The 25,969-nt window shown below is 34.1% G+C and overlaps 1 protein-coding gene across 1 annotated transcript; it reads left to right on the top strand.

Annotated features, from left to right (window-relative positions):
- The first annotated feature begins 12,396 nt into the window (after window positions 1-12,396).
- Window positions 12,397-24,058, top strand: LOC129905617 (ras-related protein Rab-2A). Its single transcript, XM_055981145.1, has 5 exons — window positions 12,397-12,707; window positions 20,924-21,083; window positions 21,202-21,357; window positions 23,634-23,814; window positions 23,882-24,058. The coding sequence occupies exons 1-5, from the start codon at window positions 12,662-12,664 to the stop codon at window positions 23,978-23,980; spliced, it is 642 nt and encodes a 213-aa protein (XP_055837120.1). The 5' UTR covers window positions 12,397-12,661; the 3' UTR covers window positions 23,981-24,058.
- The last annotated feature ends 1,911 nt before the right edge of the window (window positions 24,059-25,969 follow it).

The raw sequence follows: 25,969 nt of genomic DNA, 5'->3' as shown, positions 1-25,969 counted from the left end.
ACTTGTATTTTTGATCTATCTTTCTTGCTCTTTGTGTTTTTTTTTGCAGAGAAGAAAACAAAATAGCCAACATGAAGAAAAGAAAAATTTATAGTAAAATGCTATAATTTTATGTTACTATTTGTGACAGGTAGATGGCATTAAAAAATATTTTTGTTAAATAAGGTAAAGGCTTGGCCACACTGGAGGGCATTGACTTAAGTGCCTGGCTACACAGTGTTGTGCCCAATCACGTTCCGATTCACATTTTCTAGGAACAAATGTCAAAAAGAGGAAAATCCTCACCCCTCTTGCCTACAACTTGACTGGATAGGCGATTGAAAAATCACCGTGTAGCCCGGCACTAATATATATGGACTGCTAGAAGCATATTCAGGTTGGTTCCACTTGTTTCTTCGCGATACTAGCGCCCTAAAAAAAAGCGGAGAATAAGTGCAACATTTTTGACCAAGTGCGAAAGGAACAAATATAGAAAAACAGAGAAAGCACTACCTTTTAACGACAGATGTCATTCACTAAAAGTTTCCTCTTTTCGCCGTCTAAGGTTATACCGCTAGTAGAGCTAGAAAGATGTGGAATCATTTTTTTTTTTCAATTTTTGTATGGAAAAGTCAAACGACTAGCAGTCCATATATAGTAGGTCAAGCTGGAGGGTATGCGGTAGCGGTACGGGTAGCGGTGAGGGTACTTGTATGAAAAAAATTCCAAACTGACACATCAACGTTCAGGTGTGGAATTTTTTTAGTACAAATATCGTTACCGCTATACCGCATACCCTCCGGTGTGGCCAAGCCTTAAAGGCTTGGCCACACCGGAGGGTACGCGGTAGCGGTACGGGTAGCGGCAACGATATTTGTATTAAAAAAATTCCACACCCGAACGTTGATGTGTCAGTTTGGAATTTTTTCCATACAAATACCCGTACCGTTACCTGTACCTCTACCGCGTACCCTCCGGTGTGGCCAAGCCTTAATGCCGACTTTTCACGAGTAGATTTTAGCCGCACAATATGTCGGTCCACAGTACACATAAAAAGGTAATATATTCCGAACTGACATTGGTCGCCAAATTGTCAAAACATGATAATTTGGCAACCAATGTCAGCTACCGAATTCTTAATTGCTTCAAATTACCGACGAAAAACGCACAAAAACCGAAAAACCACGCACACCACTAATTTTTCAAAAATTATCGACCATTTTCCGCGAAGAAACACGAAGAAATTGTTTTTATTTCAATTTAAGGCTTGGCCACACCGGAGGGTACGCGGTAGCGGTACGGGAAGCGGCAACGATATTTGTATTAAAAAAATTCCACACCCGAACGTTGATGTGTCAGTTTGGAATTTTTTTCATACAAGTACCCTCACCGCTACCTGTACCGCTACCGCATACCCTCCGGTGTGGCCAAGCCTTTATAATTTTTTCAAATCACATTTTATAAATTAAAACAAAAACGAATTTCCTGTTTACTGCGATTGAAATATAAAAATTAAAGGCCGACCTGACAGATTGGTGCCCATTTTTGACAAACAAATTTTGACAACGTTCGGAATATATAACCTTATTATGTGTACTGTGATGTCGGTCGACTAGGATTAGGATTTTTCTATGGGGAATGTCACTTTAGTCACCTGCGACTTACGTTCACACGAGTTGAAAAGCTTCGCGGCACGACAAAAATCGACTCGTGAAAAGTCCCCACAAATTTGAATAAACTGCAAAAATGATATCCTAAATTTTTTTTAATTTTTATTTTGAAGTACGCCAAAATTTAAGAAAATGTTAGAAAGTTTGGAGAAGGCTTCACACATTTTTGTATTGGGGGTTAGGGGCTATAACATTTGTGTTGTCAAAGTAAAGACTCTTCCAAACGAAAGACGATGGATGGCAAAAAACGCTATCACTGCGTTCCATTATTAAAAAAGCCGATTAGCGTTTTTTTTTTTTGGTATGGGGACTACCATAGAAGATGTGCAGATAAAATTTAACACCGGAACGCTAAATTTTTGCAACTACAAAAACGTGTTGATTTGGTACGGCCTTAAGGCTTGGCCACACCGGAGGGTATGCGGTATAGCGGTAACGATATTTGTACTAAAAAAATTCCACACCTGAACGTTGATGTGTCAGTTTGGAATTTTTTTCATACAAGTACCCTCACCGCTACCCGTACCGCTACCGCATACCCTCCAATGTGGCCAAGCCTTTAAAAGAGCTCCCAAACCAACGAAAAATAATCTACACACTTGAACGTCAACGGTCCGGTTTAGAATGTATTTCATACAAAAAAAAAGCTGTTGGCAGCGTTTTTTGTTGTGAATCGTTGTAGCCTTAAGTCTTTTAGCATCTCCCATGCCAACGTAAAAAAAAAACGCTGCCTTCAACACGTTTTTATAGCAAAAACGCCATAAAACCTTGTCCAAAAGTGAGCTTGAGGTAAATCCACGAATATGGCCCTAAAAGATAATTTTGCCTAACTAGGATGGCAATAGCTGTTTTTATTAGCCGTTTTTTTATTATCCCACTTGATCCATATAGATCATTAATTAACACGTATTACAACCCCGACAAACAATTTTGGTTCTATAAAGTTTTACAGATGCAATTGTTACTTCTGTAAAGCATTATAGAAGCAAAATTATTAGTAGGGACAACTACATGAGATCTTGCTTTTCATCAGGATCACGATTCGTGATCTCATGTAGTTGTTGTAATACGTGTTAATTAATGATCTAAATAGATCAAGTGGGATAATAAAAAACGCGTATTACAGCAAAGTAAAAATAATAAAAGTACAAATCCAAAAATTCAAGAAAAAACATCAGAAAATAAGTTTTAAAGTATAAACAAAACAAAACAAATTTATACTATGTTTCCACCTACGCTAGATCCGAGATTTAGCTAAGTAGATTTAGAATAAATCTCGAGATTTATTTTAAATCTACTTCGCTAAAAATTAGATTTGGGTTCAGCTACCCTAAATCTAAGGTTTTCACCTACTTTCAATCCGAGATTTAGAATAAAACTCGAGATTTGTGCTAAATCTACTTAGCTAAATCTCGGATTTAGCGTAGGTGGAAACGTAGTATTAATTTCCTTCAAGATTTCGTTAACGAAATTTTGTATGGAAGATTTCATTTCGCTTCAGTGCTGCGTACTAGGCTTAATATACACGGAGAAAAATGAATCTAGTATTTTAAACTCCATATGACTAGTAAGGAAATTAAAGTAAAAAGCCCTAGATTTGAAGTAAAATTTACCTTACGTATTGAACATTTCTCGGCTCCGTAAGGTAATTTATATAAGACAATTATGGTGAACAAAATAAAGAAGTATGTACCTTACGAGTAGCAATATTTTCTTTACGTAGAGTAAAATAAACCTTCATGCAAAAAACTGTATGACTCTTTTCACTTTAAGATTCTAGTAAAACATATTGTAACGATGAATTACCGAACTACTTTTAAGATAATAGTCTGAACACACTACCTGCTACAGTAAAGGTAGAAATGTGAACGGACCTTTAGTAATTAAGAAACTACCCTCTGAACGCATCCAAAGAAATTCCCTCGACTGCTGAATATCCCAAAATATCCCACTGGACTGGAAGTATGAAGCGCCCCCTCTTGGAAAGGAAGCTTCGAGAAGCAAAGACGAGAACCTTCGAAGACATTCTCGAATTCCGAATTTCAGGTATAAAAGGGCAGCGTGGACACCGACCGGATACAGTTTAATCTTGAATGTGAAAGAGTACAGTACAAAGTGAAATAAAGTGTTGGAAATTGTTAGTAGTAAATAAAGTGATTGAAAAGTGTGTTTGTTTGAGCGAATAATAAAAGTAAATTGATTTGAAATAAAGTGTGTTCTTATTTGAACGGAAAGATAAGTGGAAGTTAAAATAAACGAAATAAGTTTTATTGTGAACCCGGAATAAAACATTACATTGGTGTCAGAAAAGTGGAATAAAACTTATTTATTTGTGCGAATCAGATAATTTCGCGAATAAAATAAAAAGTGCGCGTGTGTTTTAACAATAAACAAAGTGTAAAACATTTTGAAATAAGTAAAAGTGCTCGCGTTTTGAAAAGTTAAAATGGGTAAGACATTGAATCAGTTAAGTTTGACTGAGCTGAAGGCGGAATTAACTAAACGAGGTCTTCCTACTGCTGGATCGAAAAATGACCTCATTATTCGCCTGCAGGATTATTTAACCCAGAAAAACGAAGATTTGGATACATTTCAATTCGAAGTTGAAATGGTAGAAGAACGAGTAAGTACTAGTTCCGATATGTCATCCATGATGGCTGTTCTCCTTGCAAAATTTGAAGAACAGAAAGATCAAATGGAACAGCAACGTAAAGAACAAAAGGATGAACAGAAAAATCTTCTTGAACAAATTGAGACACAACGCAATGAACAAAGAGAACAAATGGAACAACAACGAACAGAGCAAAAGAGTGAACAACAGAATCTTCTCGAAAAAATTGAGAAACAACGTACCGAGCAAAAGAGTGAACAACAGAATCTTCTCGAAAAAATTGAGAAACATCTAGAAGAACATCGCGATGAGCAAAAGAATCTTCTAGAAGAACAGAAAAATCTTTTAGAGGGAAAGCTTGGTGATTTCGAGAAGAAGTTCACTGCTCTTGACGAGCGTGTTGAAGAAAACAAAGAAAAGCTGTTGGCAATGGACACAAAGTTCGAAGAGAAATTCCAAGACATTACTAAAGAGTTGGACAAGGTTCGAAAAATTAAGGCCCGAGAAAGTTCTGGTGAGTATTCAAAGAAGAAGGAAATGCATCCACCAACCTTTGATGGACAAAGTTCTTGGTCGATCTACAAGAAACAGTTTGAGGCAGCTGCCACAACAAATGGCTGGGATGACGAAGACAAATGTATAGCGCTGACTCTTGCTCTTAGAGGTCCTGCTGCTGAGTTGTTACAAACTTTACCACCAGAAAAGAATGGTAACTTTAACGCTCTTGTCCAGGTCATTGAAAAACGCTTTGGAGATGGCCATATGCAGGAAGTCTTCCGCGTCCAACTCAATACAAGAGTCCAGAAAAGAGGAGAAACTCTGCAACAACTCCAAGCAGATATTGAAAGGTTAGCTCATCTGGCATATCCGACAGCAGGAGACGACATTATCAATCAGTTTGCGACAGAAGCCTTTGTACGTGCTGTATCTGATATAAATCTTCAGCGAGCAATTCGAACAGCTGGAAAACGTTCCCTTCCTGAAGCATTAGCGTTTGCACTCACTATGGAAGCAGCAGAACAGGCTTCTCAAGGCGTTCATCGGGTAAGAGAAGTTACAGTGGAGGAATGCTCTTGTCAAAAACTCGCATTCCAAAGAAACCAGCGAGACGGAGCTGCTCGATGCTGGAACTGTAACAAGACAGGACATCTCCAGCGGCAGTGCAGATTGCCACCAAGAAGAAATGCTTGCCAGCACTGTGGAAACAGGAATATTGCCCAACAACAGGTAAGCGATACAACCAACACTCATCCTCAACTTGATTCCCATTCGGGAAACGAGTAAGAACCAACTTCGAGGGGCAGAAGCTGGTTTCTGGTATCGATGGCCCCAGAACCACAATTCAAGTCTCACAAACTAAACGAGACAACAAAAGTCTGACAGTAGAGGCAACCATAAACAATAACCAACACGTGGCTACAATTGACACCGGTGCCACCGCCTCTATTGTACGAAGAGACTTGGTAAAGATGACGTGGCTACATAACATCAACAGCTATCGTCTGAAGACCGCCACAGGAGAAGCAGCAAGAGTGTACGGAGAAGTTCGTCTTGAGATCCGTATAGCAGAACTAAAGTTTTTACATGTGTTTTTGGTGGCAGATATATGTGACGAGTGCATCATTGGAATCGACTTTATGAAGGAGCATGGAATCATTTTGGATATCGGTAATCAAGTCCTGAAATACAGAAATGTAGAGATTCCAATGGTCTATGGCAGCGAAAACTCAACAACAATTAGAACTGTCATCAAAGAAGACATGTGCCTGCCTCCTTCTTCAGAAGTTTTTGTGTGGACGAAGTTAAAGGGGAACTGTGGAAACCATCGATACCTCATGGTCGAACCAGAAGTTGAGCAGAGTTCCGAAAACATCATCATCGGGAAGACTCTTGTGGCACCAAAGAACAACATGGTACCTGTACGGATACTTAACATCAAACCGTACCCAATCAAGCTTAAGAAAGGAGAAGTTGTTGGGCAATGTGAATCTGTGTCCGCAATAACTAAGATCAACGAGATGGACACACAGATGACTATGAACTCTGAGAAACTAAAGACTCAAATTCTCAAATCAGACAACTTGAGTCAACATCAGCTTAATGTTGCTGGAAGGCTTCTTCATGAATATGCTGATATCTTCTCTTCACCCAGCGGGCAATACGGCCGAACACAACTGGTGCAGCATCGAATCGATACAGGAGACGCTAGGCCGATTCGTCAACCAGCAAGACGTCTCCCCTTGGCCAAACAAAGTGAAGTTGAAGAAATGATATCGACAATGAAGAAAGACGGGCTGATCGAAAATTCCAAAAGCCCTTGGGCATCACCGGTAGTTCTCGTCAAAAAGAAGGATGGAAGCACTCGATTTTGTGTCGACTACCGCAGGCTGAATGATGTGACGAAGAAAGACAGCTACCCACTGCCAAGAATCAGCGATACTCTAGATGCAATGGAAGGAGCACAATGGTTTTCGACTTTGGATTTGAAGAGTGGCTACTGGCAGGTAGAAATCCATCCAGAAGATCGAGAAAAGACGGCTTTCTCCACAGGAAATGGTCTGTGGCAGTTCAATGTCATGCCGTTTGGGCTATGTAATGCCCCAGCTACTTTTGAGCGCTTAATGGAGTGCGTTTTAAATGGATTAACCTGGAAATCTTGCCTAGTCTATTTGGATGATGTCATCGTTTACGGGAAAACATTTGATGACCATTGTGAAAACCTAAAGGCTGTATTCCAGAGGCTACGAGAAGCACATCTTAAGTTAAATCCAAAGAAATGTGCACTTTTCAAGACCGAGGTTAAATATTTGGGGCATATCATCTCATCCCAAGGAGTAATGACTGATCCAGAAAAAGTTGACACTGTGAAGAATTGGCCAACCCCTCAGGACAAGCATCAACTTCGGAGTTTCCTCGGTCTGACAACGTACTATCGACGGTTCGTGAAGGATTTTGCGAGAATCGCCAAAAGCTTGCACCAGCTTACGGAGAAGGGTAAACCCTTTAAATGGTCAGGTGAGTGTGAGAAAAGCTTTCAGGAACTGAAGCTACGGTTATGTGAAGCTCCTGTGTTGGCCTATCCGACTCCAGGCAAACAATTCATCATTGACGCAGATGCAAGTAATGTTGGAGTTGGTGCTGTTTTATCGCAAGTTCATGACGGAGAAGAAAAGGTCGTTGCCTATTTCAGCAAGGTACTCTTGAAACAAGAAAGAAACTATTGCGTGACCAGAAGGGAACTTCTAGCTCTGGTATTGGCAACAAAGCACTTCCATAAGTACATCTATGGACAGAAGTTCCTTCTTCGCACAGATCATGGTGCACTAAATTGGCTTTTGAACTTCAAAAATCCAGAGGGTCAAGTAGCAAGATGGATCGAGATACTCCAGACGTATCAATGTCAGATTCAACATCGAAGAGGAAAGCTACATTCAAATGCAGACGCATTATCTCGGCGCCCGTGCAAGCAAGACTGCAAGCATTGCACACGGCTAGAGGAAAAGGAAGTTGTCGCTGTAAGAAGAACGAGAGCTGATCCCATTTGCGGCTGGAGTAATGAAGAACTCAGGATGGCCCAACAGGAAGATTCGGACATCGAACCCATCCTTGCATGGAAGGAACATGAAGAGAAACCAGAATGGGCCGACATCTCCGACCGAAGCCCCAATCTCAAAGCATATTGGGCACAATGGGACTCACTTCATGTGCAAGAAGGGTTACTCAGGCGTAAGTGGGAATCCGCAGATGGTAAATCTTATGTAATGCAACTAATCGTACCTCAGTCAAAGGTTAATGATGTTCTCCGAGAGATGCACGAGGGAACTTCTGGAGGCCATTTAGGCATCAACAAGACGCTGGAAAAGGTACGACAGCAATTCTACTGGTTACGTATGAGAGAAGACGTTGAAAAGTGGTGCCGAAAATGTGATACTTGTGCCGCTAGCAAAGGACCAGCAAGAAAAATCCAGAGCAAGATGCAGCAGTACAATGTGGGCGCACCTTTTGAGAGAATTGCAATAGACGTAGCAGGCCCTTTTCCCGAAACCAACAACGGAAACCGGTACATCCTTGTAGTGATGGACTACTTCAGCAAGTGGCCTGAGGCATTTGCCATCCCAAACCAGGAAACCAAAACAGTTGTGGATAAGATTGTCTTTCATTGGGTGAGCAGGTTTGGAGTACCCATGGAACTTCATTCCGACCAAGGAAGAAACTTCGAATCTAAGATCTTTCAAGAAGTTTGCTCACTCCTTGGCATCAAGAAGACGCGAAAAACACCGCTTCATCCACAATCTGATGGGATGGTTGAGCGATTTAACAGGACATTTAAAGAACACCTGTCAAAAGTAGTCAACGATAATCAACGAGACTGGGATCGACATATTCCATTATTCTTGATGGCTTATAGGAGTGCAACACATAGTTCTACTGGACATACACCATCGGAAGTCCTATTTGGCTCAACAATACGCCTGCCAAGTGAGATAAAATTTGGATGTGTTCCAAACGAGCCTCATGAAATGGATGAGTACGTAGAAAACCTGAAAGAAACACTGGCTGACATTCAACAACGGACAAGGACAAATATAAAATCGTCTAGTGACAGGATGAAAACAAGATATGACGCACGAGCGACAGCAACAGGGTTTCAAGAAGGAGAACTTGTTTGGTTTTACAATCCCCACCGACAGAAGGGACTATCACCGAAGCTACAACAAAACTGGGAAGGCCCTTACACAGTAATAACCAGAATCAACGACGTGGTTTACCGTATACAGAGAGGGGTAAGAGGCAAATTAAAGGTAGTTCATTGTGACCGTTTACATCGTTATAATGGTGAAAGAAGCAATGGAGTTGTTCGGGACGAACAATCCTAAGAGGGGGGCAATGTAACGATGAATTACCGAACTACTTTTAAGATAATAGTCTGAACACACTACCTGCTACAGTAAAGGTAGAAATGTGAACGGACCTTTAGTAATTAAGAAACTACCCTCTGAACGCATCCAAAGAAATTCCCTCGACTGCTGAATATCCCAAAATATCCCACTGGACTGGAAGTATGAAGCGCCCCCTCTTGGAAAGGAAGCTTCGAGAAGCAAAGACGAGAACCTTCGAAGACATTCTCGAATTCCGAATTTCAGGTATAAAAGGGCAGCGTGGACACCGACCGGATACAGTTTAATCTTGAATGTGAAAGAGTACAGTACAAAGTGAAATAAAGTGTTGGAAATTGTTAGTAGTAAATAAAGTGATTGAAAAGTGTGTTTGTTTGAGCGAATAATAAAAGTAAATTGATTTGAAATAAAGTGTGTTCTTATTTGAACGGAAAGATAAGTGGAAGTTAAAATAAACGAAATAAGTTTTATTGTGAACCCGGAATAAAACATTACAATATTTTACAAATTTAACTATTCTATGAATAAGTTTTACCTTACACTAAGGTCATAATATTACCTAATTCCAGGAATTTCCCCTTATACATAGTAATAACTCTTAATTGCTGTCATTGAAAAGTCTGCCATTTTGTCTTCCATGTGTTTTGGAAATTTTTTTTTTGTCAAAGCTTTTAGGTGTCCGGGTGCGGAATAATTAATAAAGAAATAAAATCTAAAAAATTCTTTTCTCATTTTGTGTTTTTCTTTTGGAAGTGAAATGTTTTCATTACTTTTTGTGTTCTTTTATGCGTTGTTATTGGCTCCGTAATTACGGATAGCAAATTTTTTTCTTGTGTTAAAATAATTATGTATCCATATATGCATTAACATCATTCAATCTAATTAATTCATGAAGAAAATTGAAAATTCATGAAAAAAATTGGATCAAATAAAGTCAATTCCATTCTTATTGATGATATTTTCCTAAATAAAATTGTTTGTTTGCACCTTACAAAAATTATAATAAACTAGATAATTTATCTAATTTTATTGAAAAACATAACAGGGTAATACGTTACTTACTTCTAAATAGCTTTGAGGATTAAGTACGTGTTATATAGTTATGCTTTTCAATAATTACAAAAATCACCTTTTTTATTTTAATTTTTGTAAGGTAAATGCATACAATTTTATTTAGAAAAATGTCATCAATAACAATGAAATTGACTTTGTTTGATCCAATCTGTAACTAAATTATATACCTTCCATAGAGAAGTTCAATTTACTTTAAAAATCAGTATTTTCAGCTTTATAGTAAGGTAAATATGTACCTAACTTTCTAGTAATTTCTATTAGAAATTCATACAAAAAAAGGCTTTACTGTAAAGTTAAACATAAGCTATAAATTTACTAGAAAAGTAAGGTAAATTAAATTTTATTGGGGAGTCATCCCTATTTAAACTTTACATTAAAGTTAAATATACCAGAAATAAGATGGTTCATACCTTATTTTTTCTCCGTGTAGTATATTCATTAATGAAATCAAAATCTTAATCACTTCAAAAAGCAGATATGTCAAAAAAATGTCTGAGCTAAATTATTCAATGTCAAAACCAAAAAGTGTCCGAGCTAGATTATTCAATAACGAAGAAAAAAATAACAAAAATAATAAAAAAAATTATTAAAATTATTTTTATTTTAAGTGGAGTGATTATTCAATATCAAAACCAAAAATCAAATACTAAACTTGGTAATTTCTGTAAATCTTCTATAAATTCATTAAGCAGGCTTTTCCGAAAACAATCTTTTTTCGTTTAAGTTTCTTTAACAGTATGTCAGCTATTACATGAAGCCTCAAGAGGCGTGACTCTTTTTTCGAATTTTCTTTTGATAATCATTCTGTGAGGCGCGTACTATTACATGATGCCTCTTGAGTCAAAGACTCAAATTTGACATTTCTCTTTTGATTTAAGTATTGTTGTTGTTGTATTACACCAAGAAGCAAAAAGAAATGAAAGGGAATGTTGAAAAAAGAAAGAGTGGAAAAAGAAACGTCAAAAAAGAGTCTCAGAATTTTGGCCCACGACTCTCCGGTCGGATAATTTTTTGTTTTATCTTCTTTCTCTTTTGCACTCATTAGTTTTGAAAAGAGGCGCGCCTCTTGAGGCTTCATGTAATAGCTGACTATTTAAACAACTTATTAGAAGTTGTTAAACAAGTTTCAACTTCTACAAGCAATTAAATTCTGAAGCAAGCTCAATACAAGCTGTATAAAAAGTAGTACCTGCGAGATCTCAATTTATAGAAGCTGTTGTGCTAGTTGGGTTACTCTTATTTTTTCTCCCTACCGACGTGCAAAAGCCATCTACTTATCAAATAGCTACTTATTTTTGGTTCAATGAAAATGATCCCGATAGAAAGCAGGATCGCATGTTGTTTTTGTTTTACGTGTAAAATTGATCCAGATCCACATGAATAAAAACCACGGCTTACAAATTTTTGCGTTGATTTGGGAAGACCATAAAAGCTCTCCCAAACCAACGACGACTGACGGTAAAAAATACCACCGACAGCGGTTTTGTAAGAAAAAAATCTACACCTGAACGTCAACGATTCAGTTTGGAATGTGTTTCATACAAAAAAAGCTTTCGGCAGTTTTTTTTTTTTTCATGTAAGTCGTTGTAGTCTTAAAAGTCTTTTAGAATCTCCCATGCCAACGACAAAAAAAACGTTGGCTACAGCGTTTTTATAGCAAAAAACGCCATAAAACTTTTTCCAAAATTGAACTCGACGTGGATCCAAAAGATAACCATATCTTACCAGGATGGCATTATATTCAGCTTCTTCAGGTCGCAATAGTCAAAATAAATAACAAAATAGCTACAAATTATTAGCATTTCCTCTTTTTTATCAGTAATCCCGACAAACAATTTTGGTGTTATAAAGCTTTACAGATGCAATTGTTGCTTCTGTAAAGCATTATAGAAGCAAAACTGTTAGTAGGGATATATACGCATTTACTTTCTTTTATTGGCTGTTTTCTACCCCACATTCCCTTATATCTGATAAAAAAATTTTTCTCTTTTTTTCACACCCAGATGTCACCCACAAAAATTTCCTTTAAAGTGTTATAATTCCCCAAAATTTTGACATATAATTTCCTATAATTTATGAAGCCATTTCGATGACAAAAGAAAAAATAAGCGAGAAAAAAGATCCCCCAAACTCCTCAAAAAAACCCAAAAAAAAAAAATAAAAAAACAGAAAGAAAAAGATATTCATCGTTGCTGTTCTGTCTTGACTAGGAAAGAAAAGAAAAAAATCTGCTGTTTACCATCATCATCGTGTGGAAAAAGAAAAAAACTTTTGCAACTATAATAAATTTATAAATTTCATTTTGTAGTGCGTAATTTGTGTAATTTTTTGCTCTCTCTCTCTCTCTGTGAAAATTTATAACAATTTTCATTTGTGATATATACTAAAGTCGACTGTAAAAAGAAACAAAGAAAACTCAATTCGAAAAAATGTCCTACGCATATTTATTCAAATACATCATCATTGGAGATACTGGTAAGTTGGTAGCAAAAAAAGATAAGCACCACAGGAATAAAGGAAATCCAACAAACAATGTCGTCGTTTGGGTCTTCATTGTCATCGTCGTCATAACTTTTATATTCCGTCAGACGATTGAAAAAATCGATTTTTCCCTTTATTTTTTTTTAGATATTGCTAGGGGATGCTTTTCCTTGCCTTGCCTTGACTTCACTTGAAACGATTATGTACCTACTACACCCCCATTATCTATACAAAATTCAAGTTGTGTGCCCTTTGCGCCTGCCGTTTTTTGTCGTCGTCGTCTTGCAAAGAAAATTCACTTTACTCGAATCTAAACTAGATGACTAACTAAAAACAGCTGTCACGTTTCCGTATCACAACAGAAAATTCAGTTGATTTCAGCACATTTTTCATTTTCAGTATTTTTTTTTGTTTTGCAAAATGATCATGAGAAAAATAAACTCACTCGAGTCATGGTTGGTTTGGTTTTTTGTTTGGGATTTCTTTTTTTTTGTTTTACTTGACTTGGCTTTCACTTGAATTTTTTTTTGTTTTCAATGAAAATGTATGTCGTTTGAATGACCACTGCCTGAAAGCTCGGAGTGGTATTTTAAGGGTGCAACTTTTCTTTGGATGACTTATCTGGGATCAAAGGGGCTGTTTCTCGACTTCATCAACTACATTAGGTACATTTACTACATCGACGCCCCTAAAAACCAATAGTAAAACTCCATTTAAGATTGGAAAATATTGCCTGGTCGGAATAGTTCAAAAATATTAAAATACTAGCTGACCCGGCAGATTTCGTTCCGCATTTTTTAATATTTATTTCCAATTTTTTGCTTTTTAATGTGTTAACCTTTTCCAACACAAAAAAATCGGGCCACAACTTGATATGTGGAGCACAAACATAAAATTGTATAAAGTATTAACAAAAGCAAAAAAAGCTATTATAATTTTAATTGGAATGTGTACGAAGTTTCATTAATATTATGATTAAGGTATAACCACATAAATCATCAGCGGAAAGCAAAATGGTGCTATGTCCTTAACAGATCCTATGGAGTTACAATAATTTTGCTTTCCCAGGCGATATGTATGTTGTATGCATGCCACTGTTTTTTTCTGTTATTAGAACGGGTTTTTTGCGTCAAATAGTAAAAAAATGTTTTTAAAAATAAAATCTTATGTATCTCGAACTCCTTTCAATGACTTGCAATCGCTACTAAAATTTGATATTTTTTGGCTATTTAGGAAATTCAAAAATTAGCGATCTTTTTTTTTGTAAAATGTAAAAAACCAACTTAATTATATGCAAACGTCTAAATATTAAAATATTTTCTTAAAAAAATTAAATCATTTTAAATTAATGCTGAAATCGTATTAATAATTGGTAGTTAAAACAACTTAAACAAATTTTAAGTTTCAGTTTATCATACCAGTTTTCAACTGTGAGATAGCTTAGTGGTAAACAATTTTATTTGAGGAAATAACATTTTAAAGAGTTAAATCATGTTTGTTTTTATTAGCCTTGAATATGAGCTCTTTGAACCCCAAATATTGTATTTGCTCATAACTTAACAGCAGCGCCACGTACCAGGTATAACTATAAAACAAAACCTGTCTCGAATGAACCTTATCAAACGCAAAAAAATTCATAAAAGTCTATACAACCGTTCGGACTCCAAATATGGAATCAAACTATAACTTGACAACAGCGTCCAGTCTTTCGAACTCCAAATATGGAATATTTGCCTATAATTTGACAACATAGCCACCTACCGCATACAATTTCAATTTACAAAACATGGATGGACCTTATCACATAAACGAACTTTCACAAAAATCTGTCAAGTCTTTCGGACTCCAAATATGAAATTTGTCTATACATACTTCGGCAACAGCGCCACCTACCGGGTCCAATTTATGAAACAAAACATGTTTCGAATGAATTTTATCAGACACAAAAAATTTCACAAAAATCTGTCCAGTAGCTCGTTCAAAATATGCAATTTTCTTAAAACTTGACAACAGTGCCAACTGCTGGGTCCAATCATAAAATAAAACTTGTCAAAATAAAAGTTCACAAAAATCTGTCCAATCATTGACCTAACCTATGGAATTTGCCTATTACTTGAAAACAGCGCCACCTACCTGATCAAGTTATAAAACCAAACCTGTAACGGATAGACCTTATCACATACACAAAATTTCACAAAAATCTGTCCAGTTATTCGACCCCAAATATGGAATTTGCCTATAACTTGACATTAGCGGCACCTATTGGGTCCAATTATAAAACAAAACCTGTCTCGGATGGACCTTTTCTCATACATTTCACACAGAATTTCAGAAAAATCTGCCTAGTCGTTTAGAAGGAGTAGGGTCACAAACAAACGCACAGGAGAAATATATATAATAGATACAAACCATAACTCTGATTGCTGACACCTTGCATAATGGTGTCATACACATACTTTTGTTGATAGTTTAACTTCGGCACGCACATATTTTTAATTTATTCAACGTAATTTTATTGCCTTTCGCGTAGTATTTCTGATCAAGAACATCTTGGTCTGCACGATTTGGAACAACCAATCCTAACTGTGCGAATGCTTTACTCGCAATAATCAAACACGTGTCCTCAATGAAGATCAGAGATTGAGAGATTCGTCACAAGACGAATAATTATTTGTTTCACTCAAAATCAGGCTTTTTTAATTATTTTGAAAGCTTTACAAATCAAGCTTAGTAAAAATTTTTAAAAAGATTGTGTTTTTTTACTCGTACAAATTGACAGCTATGTAAAGATGCGAGAAAGGGTATTATTATTTTTTGATACAAACCATCTACATATTAATACCTTTCAAACAAAAAAAAATTTACCAAAATCGAACCAGCCAAACGCGAGTTTATCGGCCACACACACTAAACGAACTCTCTTTTATATATAAGATTACTCGTGCGTCCCGATGGGACTTAGATTTGGTCATTAGAAGAAGCTTAAGTTGGTTAATTATTGCATTTAATTCCAATAGATTATGTTACGGCCGATTTTTTCACAGAGTCCTAGCGCTATTACCGGTCCTAGTCCTAAAGTTAGTATTTAAATCGGTATCAACTCATTTCTTCACTCAAGTACTAAGCCCTAGAACTTTCAATTTAGGACCGAGTACTAGTTAGGACTCGGTACTAGCTAGTTCCTCAAAATCAGCTAGTACCTGGTTATTATACCAATCGTTAGTCGGCCATTCCATTTGCATTTTTAGGACATTTTCACGCTTATTATCCAGTGTATCTCGTAGAAGAAGCAATCTTTTTTTTTGAAACTTGGTAGGTCTTAAGGGCTCATTATAAAGTTAAAGAAGTTTCCAGAAAAACTAATTCAAAATAGCTGAATTATTAACAGACAAAGACGGTAACGGAGAAGATTTGTACGCGTCTTCTCCGTTACCGCTTCATCTGTGAATAATTTGGCTACGTTTAGTTAGTTTTTAGTGAAACTTCTAGAACATCAACTTTATCATGAGCCTACCAAGTTTCAAGAAAAAAAGATTGCTTCTTCAACGAGATAAACTGGAAACAAGGTCAATATGTCTTCTCCGTTACTTTGGAATGGCCGTAGTAATCAAATCGGTACCCAGTGATTTCTTCACACAAGTACTAAGCCCTAGTACTGTCAAATTGGTAGCTATTTTAGCTTAGGACTTTCTAAAAGTTAGAACCTAAAAATCGACAGTCTAGCGACGATACTACTTGATTTAGTTGGATTTTTTGCATTTATTTTAAAATTTAATTAGCAGTTTTGAGATTTGGTGTCATTTCAAATAGATACTTTTTGCTTTTATTGATTTGTATTCTGATTTTGGTAGGTATTTTATTTTTTGTCGAAATTGTGCATTTTGTATTTTTTTAAGAAAATGGATTTAATTTTTGATACACAAATGGAAAACGACATCTGTCCCGCAATTAAAAAAAATTGTGGGTAGACTTTTTTTAACAAAAAGTCGGCGAATTTTACTTCTTCAAGTTATAGTTAATAACGCGACTCGCACCGATGACTTTTATGAGACATAATCACAAAAAAAAAGACTGCGCTTTTAAAACTATTATTTTTATTGAAATATACAAGTACAAACATTTAATACGTAAACTATCTTTTTTTATTTGCTAACTTAATATGATTCTTCTTCCGGCAGGCAACCCTCGTAGTTAATAGATCATGACATCGCATTTTTGATGGTAACACTTCTTGATAGAACTTAAATTTTAACATTTTTTGTTTTCATTTTTTGTTGTTAGGCCTTCTTAAGCGTCATTATAATTTTTTTTTAAATTATTTTCTTGTTAAAAGATAATTTAATCGGAAGTCCAAAAGGTTCTAGAAATAAAACTTAGCTTGATTTGGAAGAACTTGATTGAACAATAGTTTTATTAAGAATGAAAATATAAGCTGAAAATATTTAATATTTTCTCTATGATTGTTAAATACAGAAATATGATTACAAAGTCTACAGTGATTTTGAGCAAAGTAATCACATTAAATAAATATTTTCAACATTTCTAAATGATTATTTCAACAAATTTTAACGTTTTTTTTGTCTATTTTGTTTTGTTAAATTTGCTGAATTATCAAAATAATATAATTTAAAACATTAAAATATTGTCAAAATGACAGTTGACCAGTTTTATACGACTTAATTCTTAGGACTGCGTTGTGAACTTAGATCAGGTCCTATAAATCTTTGATGCCGGGTACAAAGGGGTTAAGTCAAAAAAATCGATTTTCGGATTTTTATTGGACTTCAGTCAGTTTTTTTTTTCTCTTTCGTTTGGTCCTATCGCCATAGCTCTAGCGTATCTCCTTCCGTTAGAAATGGTTCGATACAAAGGGTTTAAGTCAAATTTTTTTTAAATTGTATGGTACTAAGGGCGTAAGTTGACTTAACTCCTTTGTTTTTGCATTCATTTTTAATTTTTAAATAAAAAAATTGATCCTTAAGCGTTAAGTCAAGAGGAAGAAAAAAAACGAAAAGCAATTTTTCTACAGGATTAACTTTCTTTTATAAATTAAACCTTGTTATTAATGTAAACAAAGATTTTTCTTGACTTAACACCTTTAGACCAAGTTAATTTTTGAAGACTAAATGGCTCTAAAGTGTTAAGTCAACACATTTTTTTTTTAAAACGGTCATTTTCTGGTCAACAGCATATGGATATTAAAATAGATCTTATAAATGATGTTTCTGCATCATTACTTTTTAAAAATAATAATATTCAAATTTACAAACAAAAATTGAAACTTCAATTTCATTTCCCTCAAAACTACATTATCTGACTAAACACCTTTGTACCCGGAGCCAAAGAAATGTGAAGAAATGCTCAGGTACTAACTTTTCGTTAGGATCGAGTACAAGTGCTAGGACCTGGTCTAGCTAGACCGGATATTAATCTTTTTTAGTACTCGTGTTAAGAAATTGGCCGTTGTGAAATACGTGATCTATACTTTTTTCATAAATGAAATGGACAAATTTATGATGTCAAGCAAGGAACATGTGTCAAGTCGATACTACTAGATAAGAAGTGATAACTAATCAACGCCTTATAATATCGGCTTATTTAGGGAATCGAGATAGTAATCACTTCAATAATAGTTATTTTAGGGTTCATTAGTAATTCTGTTTACTCCCACATAAACTAAGGCTTCAAGATATCAATGAACCCTCGTACTAATTGTATTCATACCCTCATCAACTGAATTCATCAAATAACAAATAGGTACTGGTACACAGTTACTTACTCAGATAACAAATAGCTACCTCATTGAAATTTATCAAGTTGTCAAATATAATTGGTAAATGGTAACGACAGGCATTCGCCAATTCATGGTATCACTAAAATCCAGCACCATAAGACTCCAGGTCTTATGATGCTTTTATATTGTAATCAACAGGGAAACGATTTGTATCACCTACAATATTCAAAAAAGGCAAATGAAAATCAAATAAACGGCAAAAAAAATAAATTATAACTAAAATAAATAAATAAAAATAGCTTGACATTTAATTATGACAGTATTGAACTACCAATTTAACTACCCGATTTAAAATTATTCACTTATTCACTTTCGGAAAGTCTGGAGTTGATGTCGCCATTAATTACAGATTAAAGTTGAAAACAGTAGTGAATTTTTAATAATTCATTTTCGATGATATTCTTTAAAAAGGAAAACACTTGCCCAATTGGTGTCCTTTGAAAAAAAAAATTTAAAAATAAAAGTAAATAAATAATGTAAATGAAAATCCGTTCCCTGGTGATAAAAAACAAATAAACGCGTAATAATAATGACATGTTTAGAGAATTGAGATACGAGTCTTTTCAAGAAATGTTGTTTAAGGGTTTACTACTGATTCTGCTTATTCCCACAGAAAATAAATGCTGTCATTTTGTAATTATTATTTTTCAAAAGACAATTTTCAGATAACAATACCCCATGAAAATATGTCAAGCTGACAAAAATGATGATAAGAAAATAGTTTTGATAGGTATTTGCCAATTTAGGAGCAAACATAAAATATTGTTATTCACACTATCACAAATTGAATCATTTATTTGCAAAACATGATAAGTCCATGATTTTTAAAACGTTCTATTTTCTTTTGATATGCGTAGCAAAATTTATAAAAAATATATTCTGTAGAACTCTTGCCTAGCTACAAAATACCGTTTCGTTTTTAATTTTTGGAGCGATAGTTCAAAAGATAAAAAATAAAAACGCTTTTGGACTTATCATACTTTGAAAATAAACGGATATGAAATTAGTTTTAAAATGGATATACAATTTTGCTTTTAGCCCCAGTCTATCAAAAAATTGTACTTCAGATTAAAATACAATGTTCGGACTACCTATTTAACTTTAAAGTAGCTTTAAACTTAAGATTTTCAATCATTAGTCGAATATAGCATTTACACAAAAAGAAGCTGTTGTTTATTTTCAAAAGATGATAAGTCCGGGACTTATTCTGTTTTTGATACTAAAAAAATATTTCGCGTAGCTGTAAAATCTGATATAGTTGGAGTAGATACTTCATATTTTGAAGACAGACGTGGTTATCCCTGGAGTACAAATTTAGTCAAAAAAACGAATTTTGAAAAAAAGTGGACTTATCATGTTTTGAAAATAAATGATTCAATTATGAACAATAAAACTTCAAAATTATGATGCTTAAAGACATTGCTATCAAGATTCCGATAAAGGGAGGGTAACAAATAAAATAACGGTGCTGTTTAGTAACTAAAACTCCTACGCTCTTGCTTATCCAATTGAAACGACTGGGTCGCACAAACTTGCTCTTGTAGTTCAAACTAATTTTATATTAGTAAACCAATAACCAACCATTCACTTTAAATATTTAGAAAATCGTCCATATTATAAGTTTTGAACAAAATTAACGATTTAGGGGAAGAGCCGACATCAAAACCGAAATATGCACCATATTTCTATTATCCGCATTTTTTGAGAAAATCTAAGTTTTGTTTTGCATTATGTATATTGAAATTAATCAAATCGTTAGAGCCGTTTTCAATAACTCAAAAATTTGTATGGGAGGTACACTTTCTAAAGTGTACAAAACAAAAAAAAAAACTTTGGAAACTACGAAAAAATCATTCGTACCAATTTTCAAGAGAATCCGTCCACCTATTTATGCTGTAGCTATTTGTACAAACTGACGGACGTCATGACGATACTTTTTTTTTTTTTATTTCTCCATCATCGTAATGCTAGTTTCTCTAGATTTATTGATTTTGTATTCTTACTTAAGATTTAGATTACAGTCACAAATAGATATCGGCCTCAACCAAAAAGCATAACGATTTATATACCGAAGCAGTCTCTTTTTGTACAGTATATTATTTTTAACTCTCAAAGGCTGGTCCAGCGAATCCCTTTTTTTAGGAATGAAATTATTTGATTCATTCCTTATCCCTGCTTTCAAAATGAAAATGCTTAATCAAGCAAATGCATCTATTACATTACCTTTTTATCTTTAAATCAACGTGTATATTGAACACTTTATATTCGGTTTACCTTTTTTAAAAATATAGATTCGTGTTGCGGGTTAGATAGGGTATTGAATTCAGTTAAAAACAAATTCTTTTTTCCTTGTTTGCCATCAGTTTTGTATGCAAATTGATTAATTCTCTAACTTTGTATATTTTTCCTCCCATAGGTGTTGGCAAATCATGCCTGTTATTGCAGTTCACCGACAAGCGATTCCAGCCCGTTCATGATCTGACTATTGGTGTTGAATTTGGAGCAAGAATGATAACAATCGATGGCAAACAAATCAAATTACAAATTTGGGATACTGCTGGACAAGAAGCATTTAGGTGAGGAAATATTTTCATTGTCGTGAAAGCAAAATACATTTTTCGCCCATATATGTTTTAAAAATCTACATCTTTGTTCATTTTCTGATTTTAATTTTTTTTTGTTATTGTTTTAAAGATCGATCACACGTTCGTATTATCGTGGAGCTGCCGGTGCATTGCTTGTCTATGATATCACAAGACGCGAGACATTTAATCACTTGACAACTTGGTTGGAAGATGCCAGGCAACATTCGAATTCAAATATGGTCATTATGCTGATTGGTAATAAGAGGTGAGTGTATCTTTACAATAACAATCCAATTTTTATTTGTTTTTCTTTTATGAATCATGTTCCGAAAAATTATTGATTTAAATTATTTTCATTCACATCATATAGTTAATGGTTTTATTTGTTGAACAGATTAAACTTGAAATGAATCAACAATAAATTCTGTATTAGTGTGAAGATATCTTTTCTATCGTTAGTTTACAACAACAGGTTTTCATTTTTAAATAAGTTTATCAATTTCTTATTTGCAATTACATCATCATATTCAACTAAACCTCTAAAAATTAAGAAATCTGTTTTGGGAAAAGTATGTAGAAATTATGACGCCTGAGAGGTTATATGTATATATTTTTGAAGATGGAATGCACTTTTTAAATAAACCAAATAAAGAAAATTAGAGCTCAAGCAAAGAATCCGAAATAGTTAAGAAAGTTTTTTCTCGAGTTCTTTATATAGTAAGGAATAAGAGGCTGTTTTGGTAATTTTTGTTCGATAGTAAACAATGATAGATCGTATGTTTTTAACTTGCTCAGCGAACAAATTATCGCGAATTAGTCCGATTCGATGGCATAAGCTATGGATATTTTAAAAGAAGATTTTTTTTTTAACTAGTTGATAGTAAAAATCAATTAGAAATGTAATACGATCTAAAGAACGATCCTTCGGTTTGTTATCAACCCAATTAAGAGTTCGTCTGGCAAATGGCCCAAATGAAATAATTTCGCAAATTATCTCATTTCAAAATTGATGCAGAGAAGGTTGCGGTATTATTATTTAATGAGTCTAATGCAATAGGTGCAATTTCTCTTATTAAATACAAATATTAAAAATGTTATTAATAACTATATCATTCAGCCCTATTGTGAATTTCACGTGAACAAGATTCCACGCGGAATTTCACTTTTCCCCTATTGTGAATTCCGGGCGAAAAGTTGTTCACGTTCGGACATCTCCCTGTATTTTAAACTTTTTTTCAGGTAACTTGTGAGGTATTCGACAGCTCTTCTCTCACTTAAATTTTGGTGGCAAACAAGAAACTAGTTTAGCGGAAAATGTAAATTCCCTTCGGGTGAAACTCATGATAGCGGAAAACATTCCACGGGAAACTCACAATAGGGCTGATAATTTTAACTCATTTATATTCATTTTTATATAAGATCTTAAACATCCGCATCTGCAAATGTTAACTTTCAAAAATCCCCATCCGAATTCGCATCCCCGGATGTGAAAAAATCCACATCCGCAACATACCTAGTCTGAATCTTTCCTGGTCAAATATCTGCGTGAGATTGACATAGTAATGGTGTGTTTAGTGGCAAGAAGGATGCTGATTGTTTGCCATTACCCAGCACAACAGTGGTCTATTACATAATTCGAAACGAACGGCAAGCAAACTACAATTAAGTAAACGATAGTTACTACAAAGAGCGATTATGTAAAACGAGAAAGTCATATGGCCAAACTAAACCGAACAAATTTTTTTTTAGGCTCACATGCATTCAAACGGCAGGCACAACAATATTATTACAGCTTAAAAAAACGAAAGTCAAACATAGGCAAATAAGAGTCGTAAAGATTAACGAGTATCGTTGAAATAAAATGATTATCGTAATATGTAATACCGTTTGAACGATAACGAAGTATCAGCCAGGCTTCCTCATTACATCATCGGCTTTCAGGTTGAGATCCCTCGAGTCACGAAATAAGCTAGAAATCTTTCAACTAAGGGAAGTTTACCCCAATAAATTTATTAAATTCATCACGTGCTTCTTATGCAAAGAAAACCACCAATTCCAGTACACAAAACTTTGTCAACTATTCTTATACATATTTAGAATTCGTCTACCGCAAATAAATTAAAGATTCAGGATGCTTAACTTACTACACTGAACCATGAAAGTTCCTTACTTCTGTCGCTAGGTGTCGCCACGTACATTTATAAATAAATCTTATCTATATACTATACATATACCCCGGGCTCCAATGGTTAGTGCGATGGACTATGACACTGAGTTTGTATCCCAGCCTTCACCACCTAAAAAAAACATTTTTTTTTGTGTTACTCTTGAGAGAAATTGACAAAGCTTCCAAAAATATCATTGCCATTAAAAAGTGCAAGTCTTAGTTCAAATTAATTATACGCACATAAATATGTTTGACAGTTATTAGTCGTTAGGCTTTGCGCCTTCATGGGGTGTCAATGTCGTGCTACGAATTTATTTTTAATTGTTTATTTCTGAAATTGTTTGTTCAAAAATAAAATTATATTTCTATTACAGTGATTTGGATTCACGGAGAGAAGTGAAAAAAGAAGAAGGCGAAGCTTTTGCTCGTGAACACGGACTTGTATTCATGGAGACATCAGCTAGAACTGCTGCCAATGTTGAAGAAGCTTTCATTAACACCGCCAAGGAGATTTATGAAAAAATTCAAGAAGGTGTCTTTGACATCAACAACGAGGTTTGTATTTAATTGCTTATTCTTTTCCTTTCAATAACATAAATAATTGTTTCAATCTTGATCTTAGGCAAATGGAATCAAAATTGGACAGCAACATTCCCCGACAAATCCGGCTTTGCCTGGCTCTGGCAGTCAGGGTGGTCCAGCTGGAGGCAGTTGCTGTTAAAAGTAACACTGTCATTTTATTTTTTTACAAATTTATTTTTTCAATAACAAATTAAAATAAACAAAAAAAAAAACAAAACCAAACAAAAAATTTTCAACATAAAGTCAACATTAAATAAAAAAAGAAAAATACATTAAACAAAAAATAAAATACAATTGTGTGACACTTTTCAACTATAAATATAAAAATTTACTTCCAAGTTTAAGGTAAAAATAATAAAAAAATAAACTACAAAAATACACATTTCTTTCTTTTATACAAAATTTTATTTTGCATTGGTAAGCAGTTAGCACTTAAATAAAATAAATTTTAAAAAATAATAAAAGACTACGCAGACAAGAGAACTGAAATGCGAATTTTTTAAAACAATTTTATTGTTTTACCTTTTCTTTTATAAGAAAATTTATTCCAAACGAAAACGATTCTGTTGCTAAATTTTATTAACAGAATAACTAAAATAAACTACAACTATTGTGTCGTACTATGTATTAGGTTAATATGGTTATTATATAAAAAAAATATATTAAATTTACTATTTTACTTGTGCAATTGTTCGTTTGTAATTTGATGTTTCTTATTCTAAAAATTATCTAACTCCGATGTAATTCTGGTTTTGTTTTTCGAATTCTTTTCTGTTTAATTTTTTCTCGATTAACATCCCTTTTCCTTAACGATTTTCAATAGATCTTAACGAAATGTTCTTGTTCAGTAGGATTTTTGCCAAGCTTAGACTGCTTGTCTAGAATCTAGAAAATAAATAAATACAAAAAAATCACTCAAAAAATAACACACACACACATTTGTATTGCATTGCGTGCTTTTTTCTGTTATATTATAATATATATATATTTTTTTGTTTTCATTCTAAGTGGCACTTTTATTTTTTATAAAAAATATATAAGATAAGTAAACTTCATAATATATACAACATTGATTTATATTCTAATTTATATATTGTACAAGGAAATCTAAATAAATATAAAAAAAAGAAAATATAATTAAATTTGATAGAATGGTGGATTAAAAGGAGATTAAAATTAAAAATTAATTGAATATTTTCAGTAAATTGAAATAAATAATATAAAAAAAAATTATGTATAGTATTTATATAAATAAATAAATGTAAAACACACACACGCGTACATATACAAATTAAACCAATAAAAATACAATTATTCAAAACTTTATTTGTTTTATTTTTTAAAGCAGCCAGATACTCGAATGATACTCAACGATTTTTGCAATACTACTCCGATTTGGATTTTCAAAAAAAAAGCTTTCGACATTTTTTCACTTTAGGCCGTGTGTTAATTGAGTTAAATATTTAGCCCCCTCCTTATTTTTCGTTTCATGCCACCAAAAACTTCTACTTAAAATGCACAAGGTACAAATCTGTTTTTGAAGGATTTTCGACATAAAATCCCATTTTTCAAAAATTCCCTGCAAATCCATCGAGTGAGACACCAAAAGAAATGTCTCTTTAAGCAATATTAATCAATGATTTCTTTTTAAGATTTTCGAAAATTATACAATGGGTACCCCTTGTATAAAAAAAACGAAATTTTTAAAATTTTCTCCAAATCAATCGAATGAGATATCAAAAAAAGTACTTTTTAGACTCTATTCATAACTGAAAACCAAAAGTTTGTAGGAGTTCGGATTGCTGAATTATTTGCAATCGATTTTTTTTTTTTATTCGGAAGCAGATATTTTTGGATCAAAGTCCCGAAACATGTTTTGGTTGCAGATATGAGATCACAATGAACATGCCTATCCACTCAGCGAAAAAAATTACAAATTTATTTTTTTAAGATTTTCGAAAATTATCCAAGGGGTACGTACCCCTTGTCTAAAAAAAACGATTTTTTAAAAATTTTCCCCAAATCGATCGAATGAAATATAAAAAGAAAGTACTCCTTAGACTCTATTCATAACTGAAAACCAAAAGTTTGTAGGAGTTCGGGTTGCTGAATTATTTGCAATCGAATT

The sequence above is a fragment of the Episyrphus balteatus genome, chromosome 1 (genome assembly GCF_945859705.1).
Source record: "Episyrphus balteatus chromosome 1, idEpiBalt1.1, whole genome shotgun sequence".
Classification (NCBI taxonomy): domain Eukaryota; kingdom Metazoa; phylum Arthropoda; class Insecta; order Diptera; family Syrphidae; genus Episyrphus; species Episyrphus balteatus.
The sequence above is the reverse complement of the archived record's forward strand: the minus strand, read 5'-3'. Positions and strand labels throughout refer to the sequence as shown.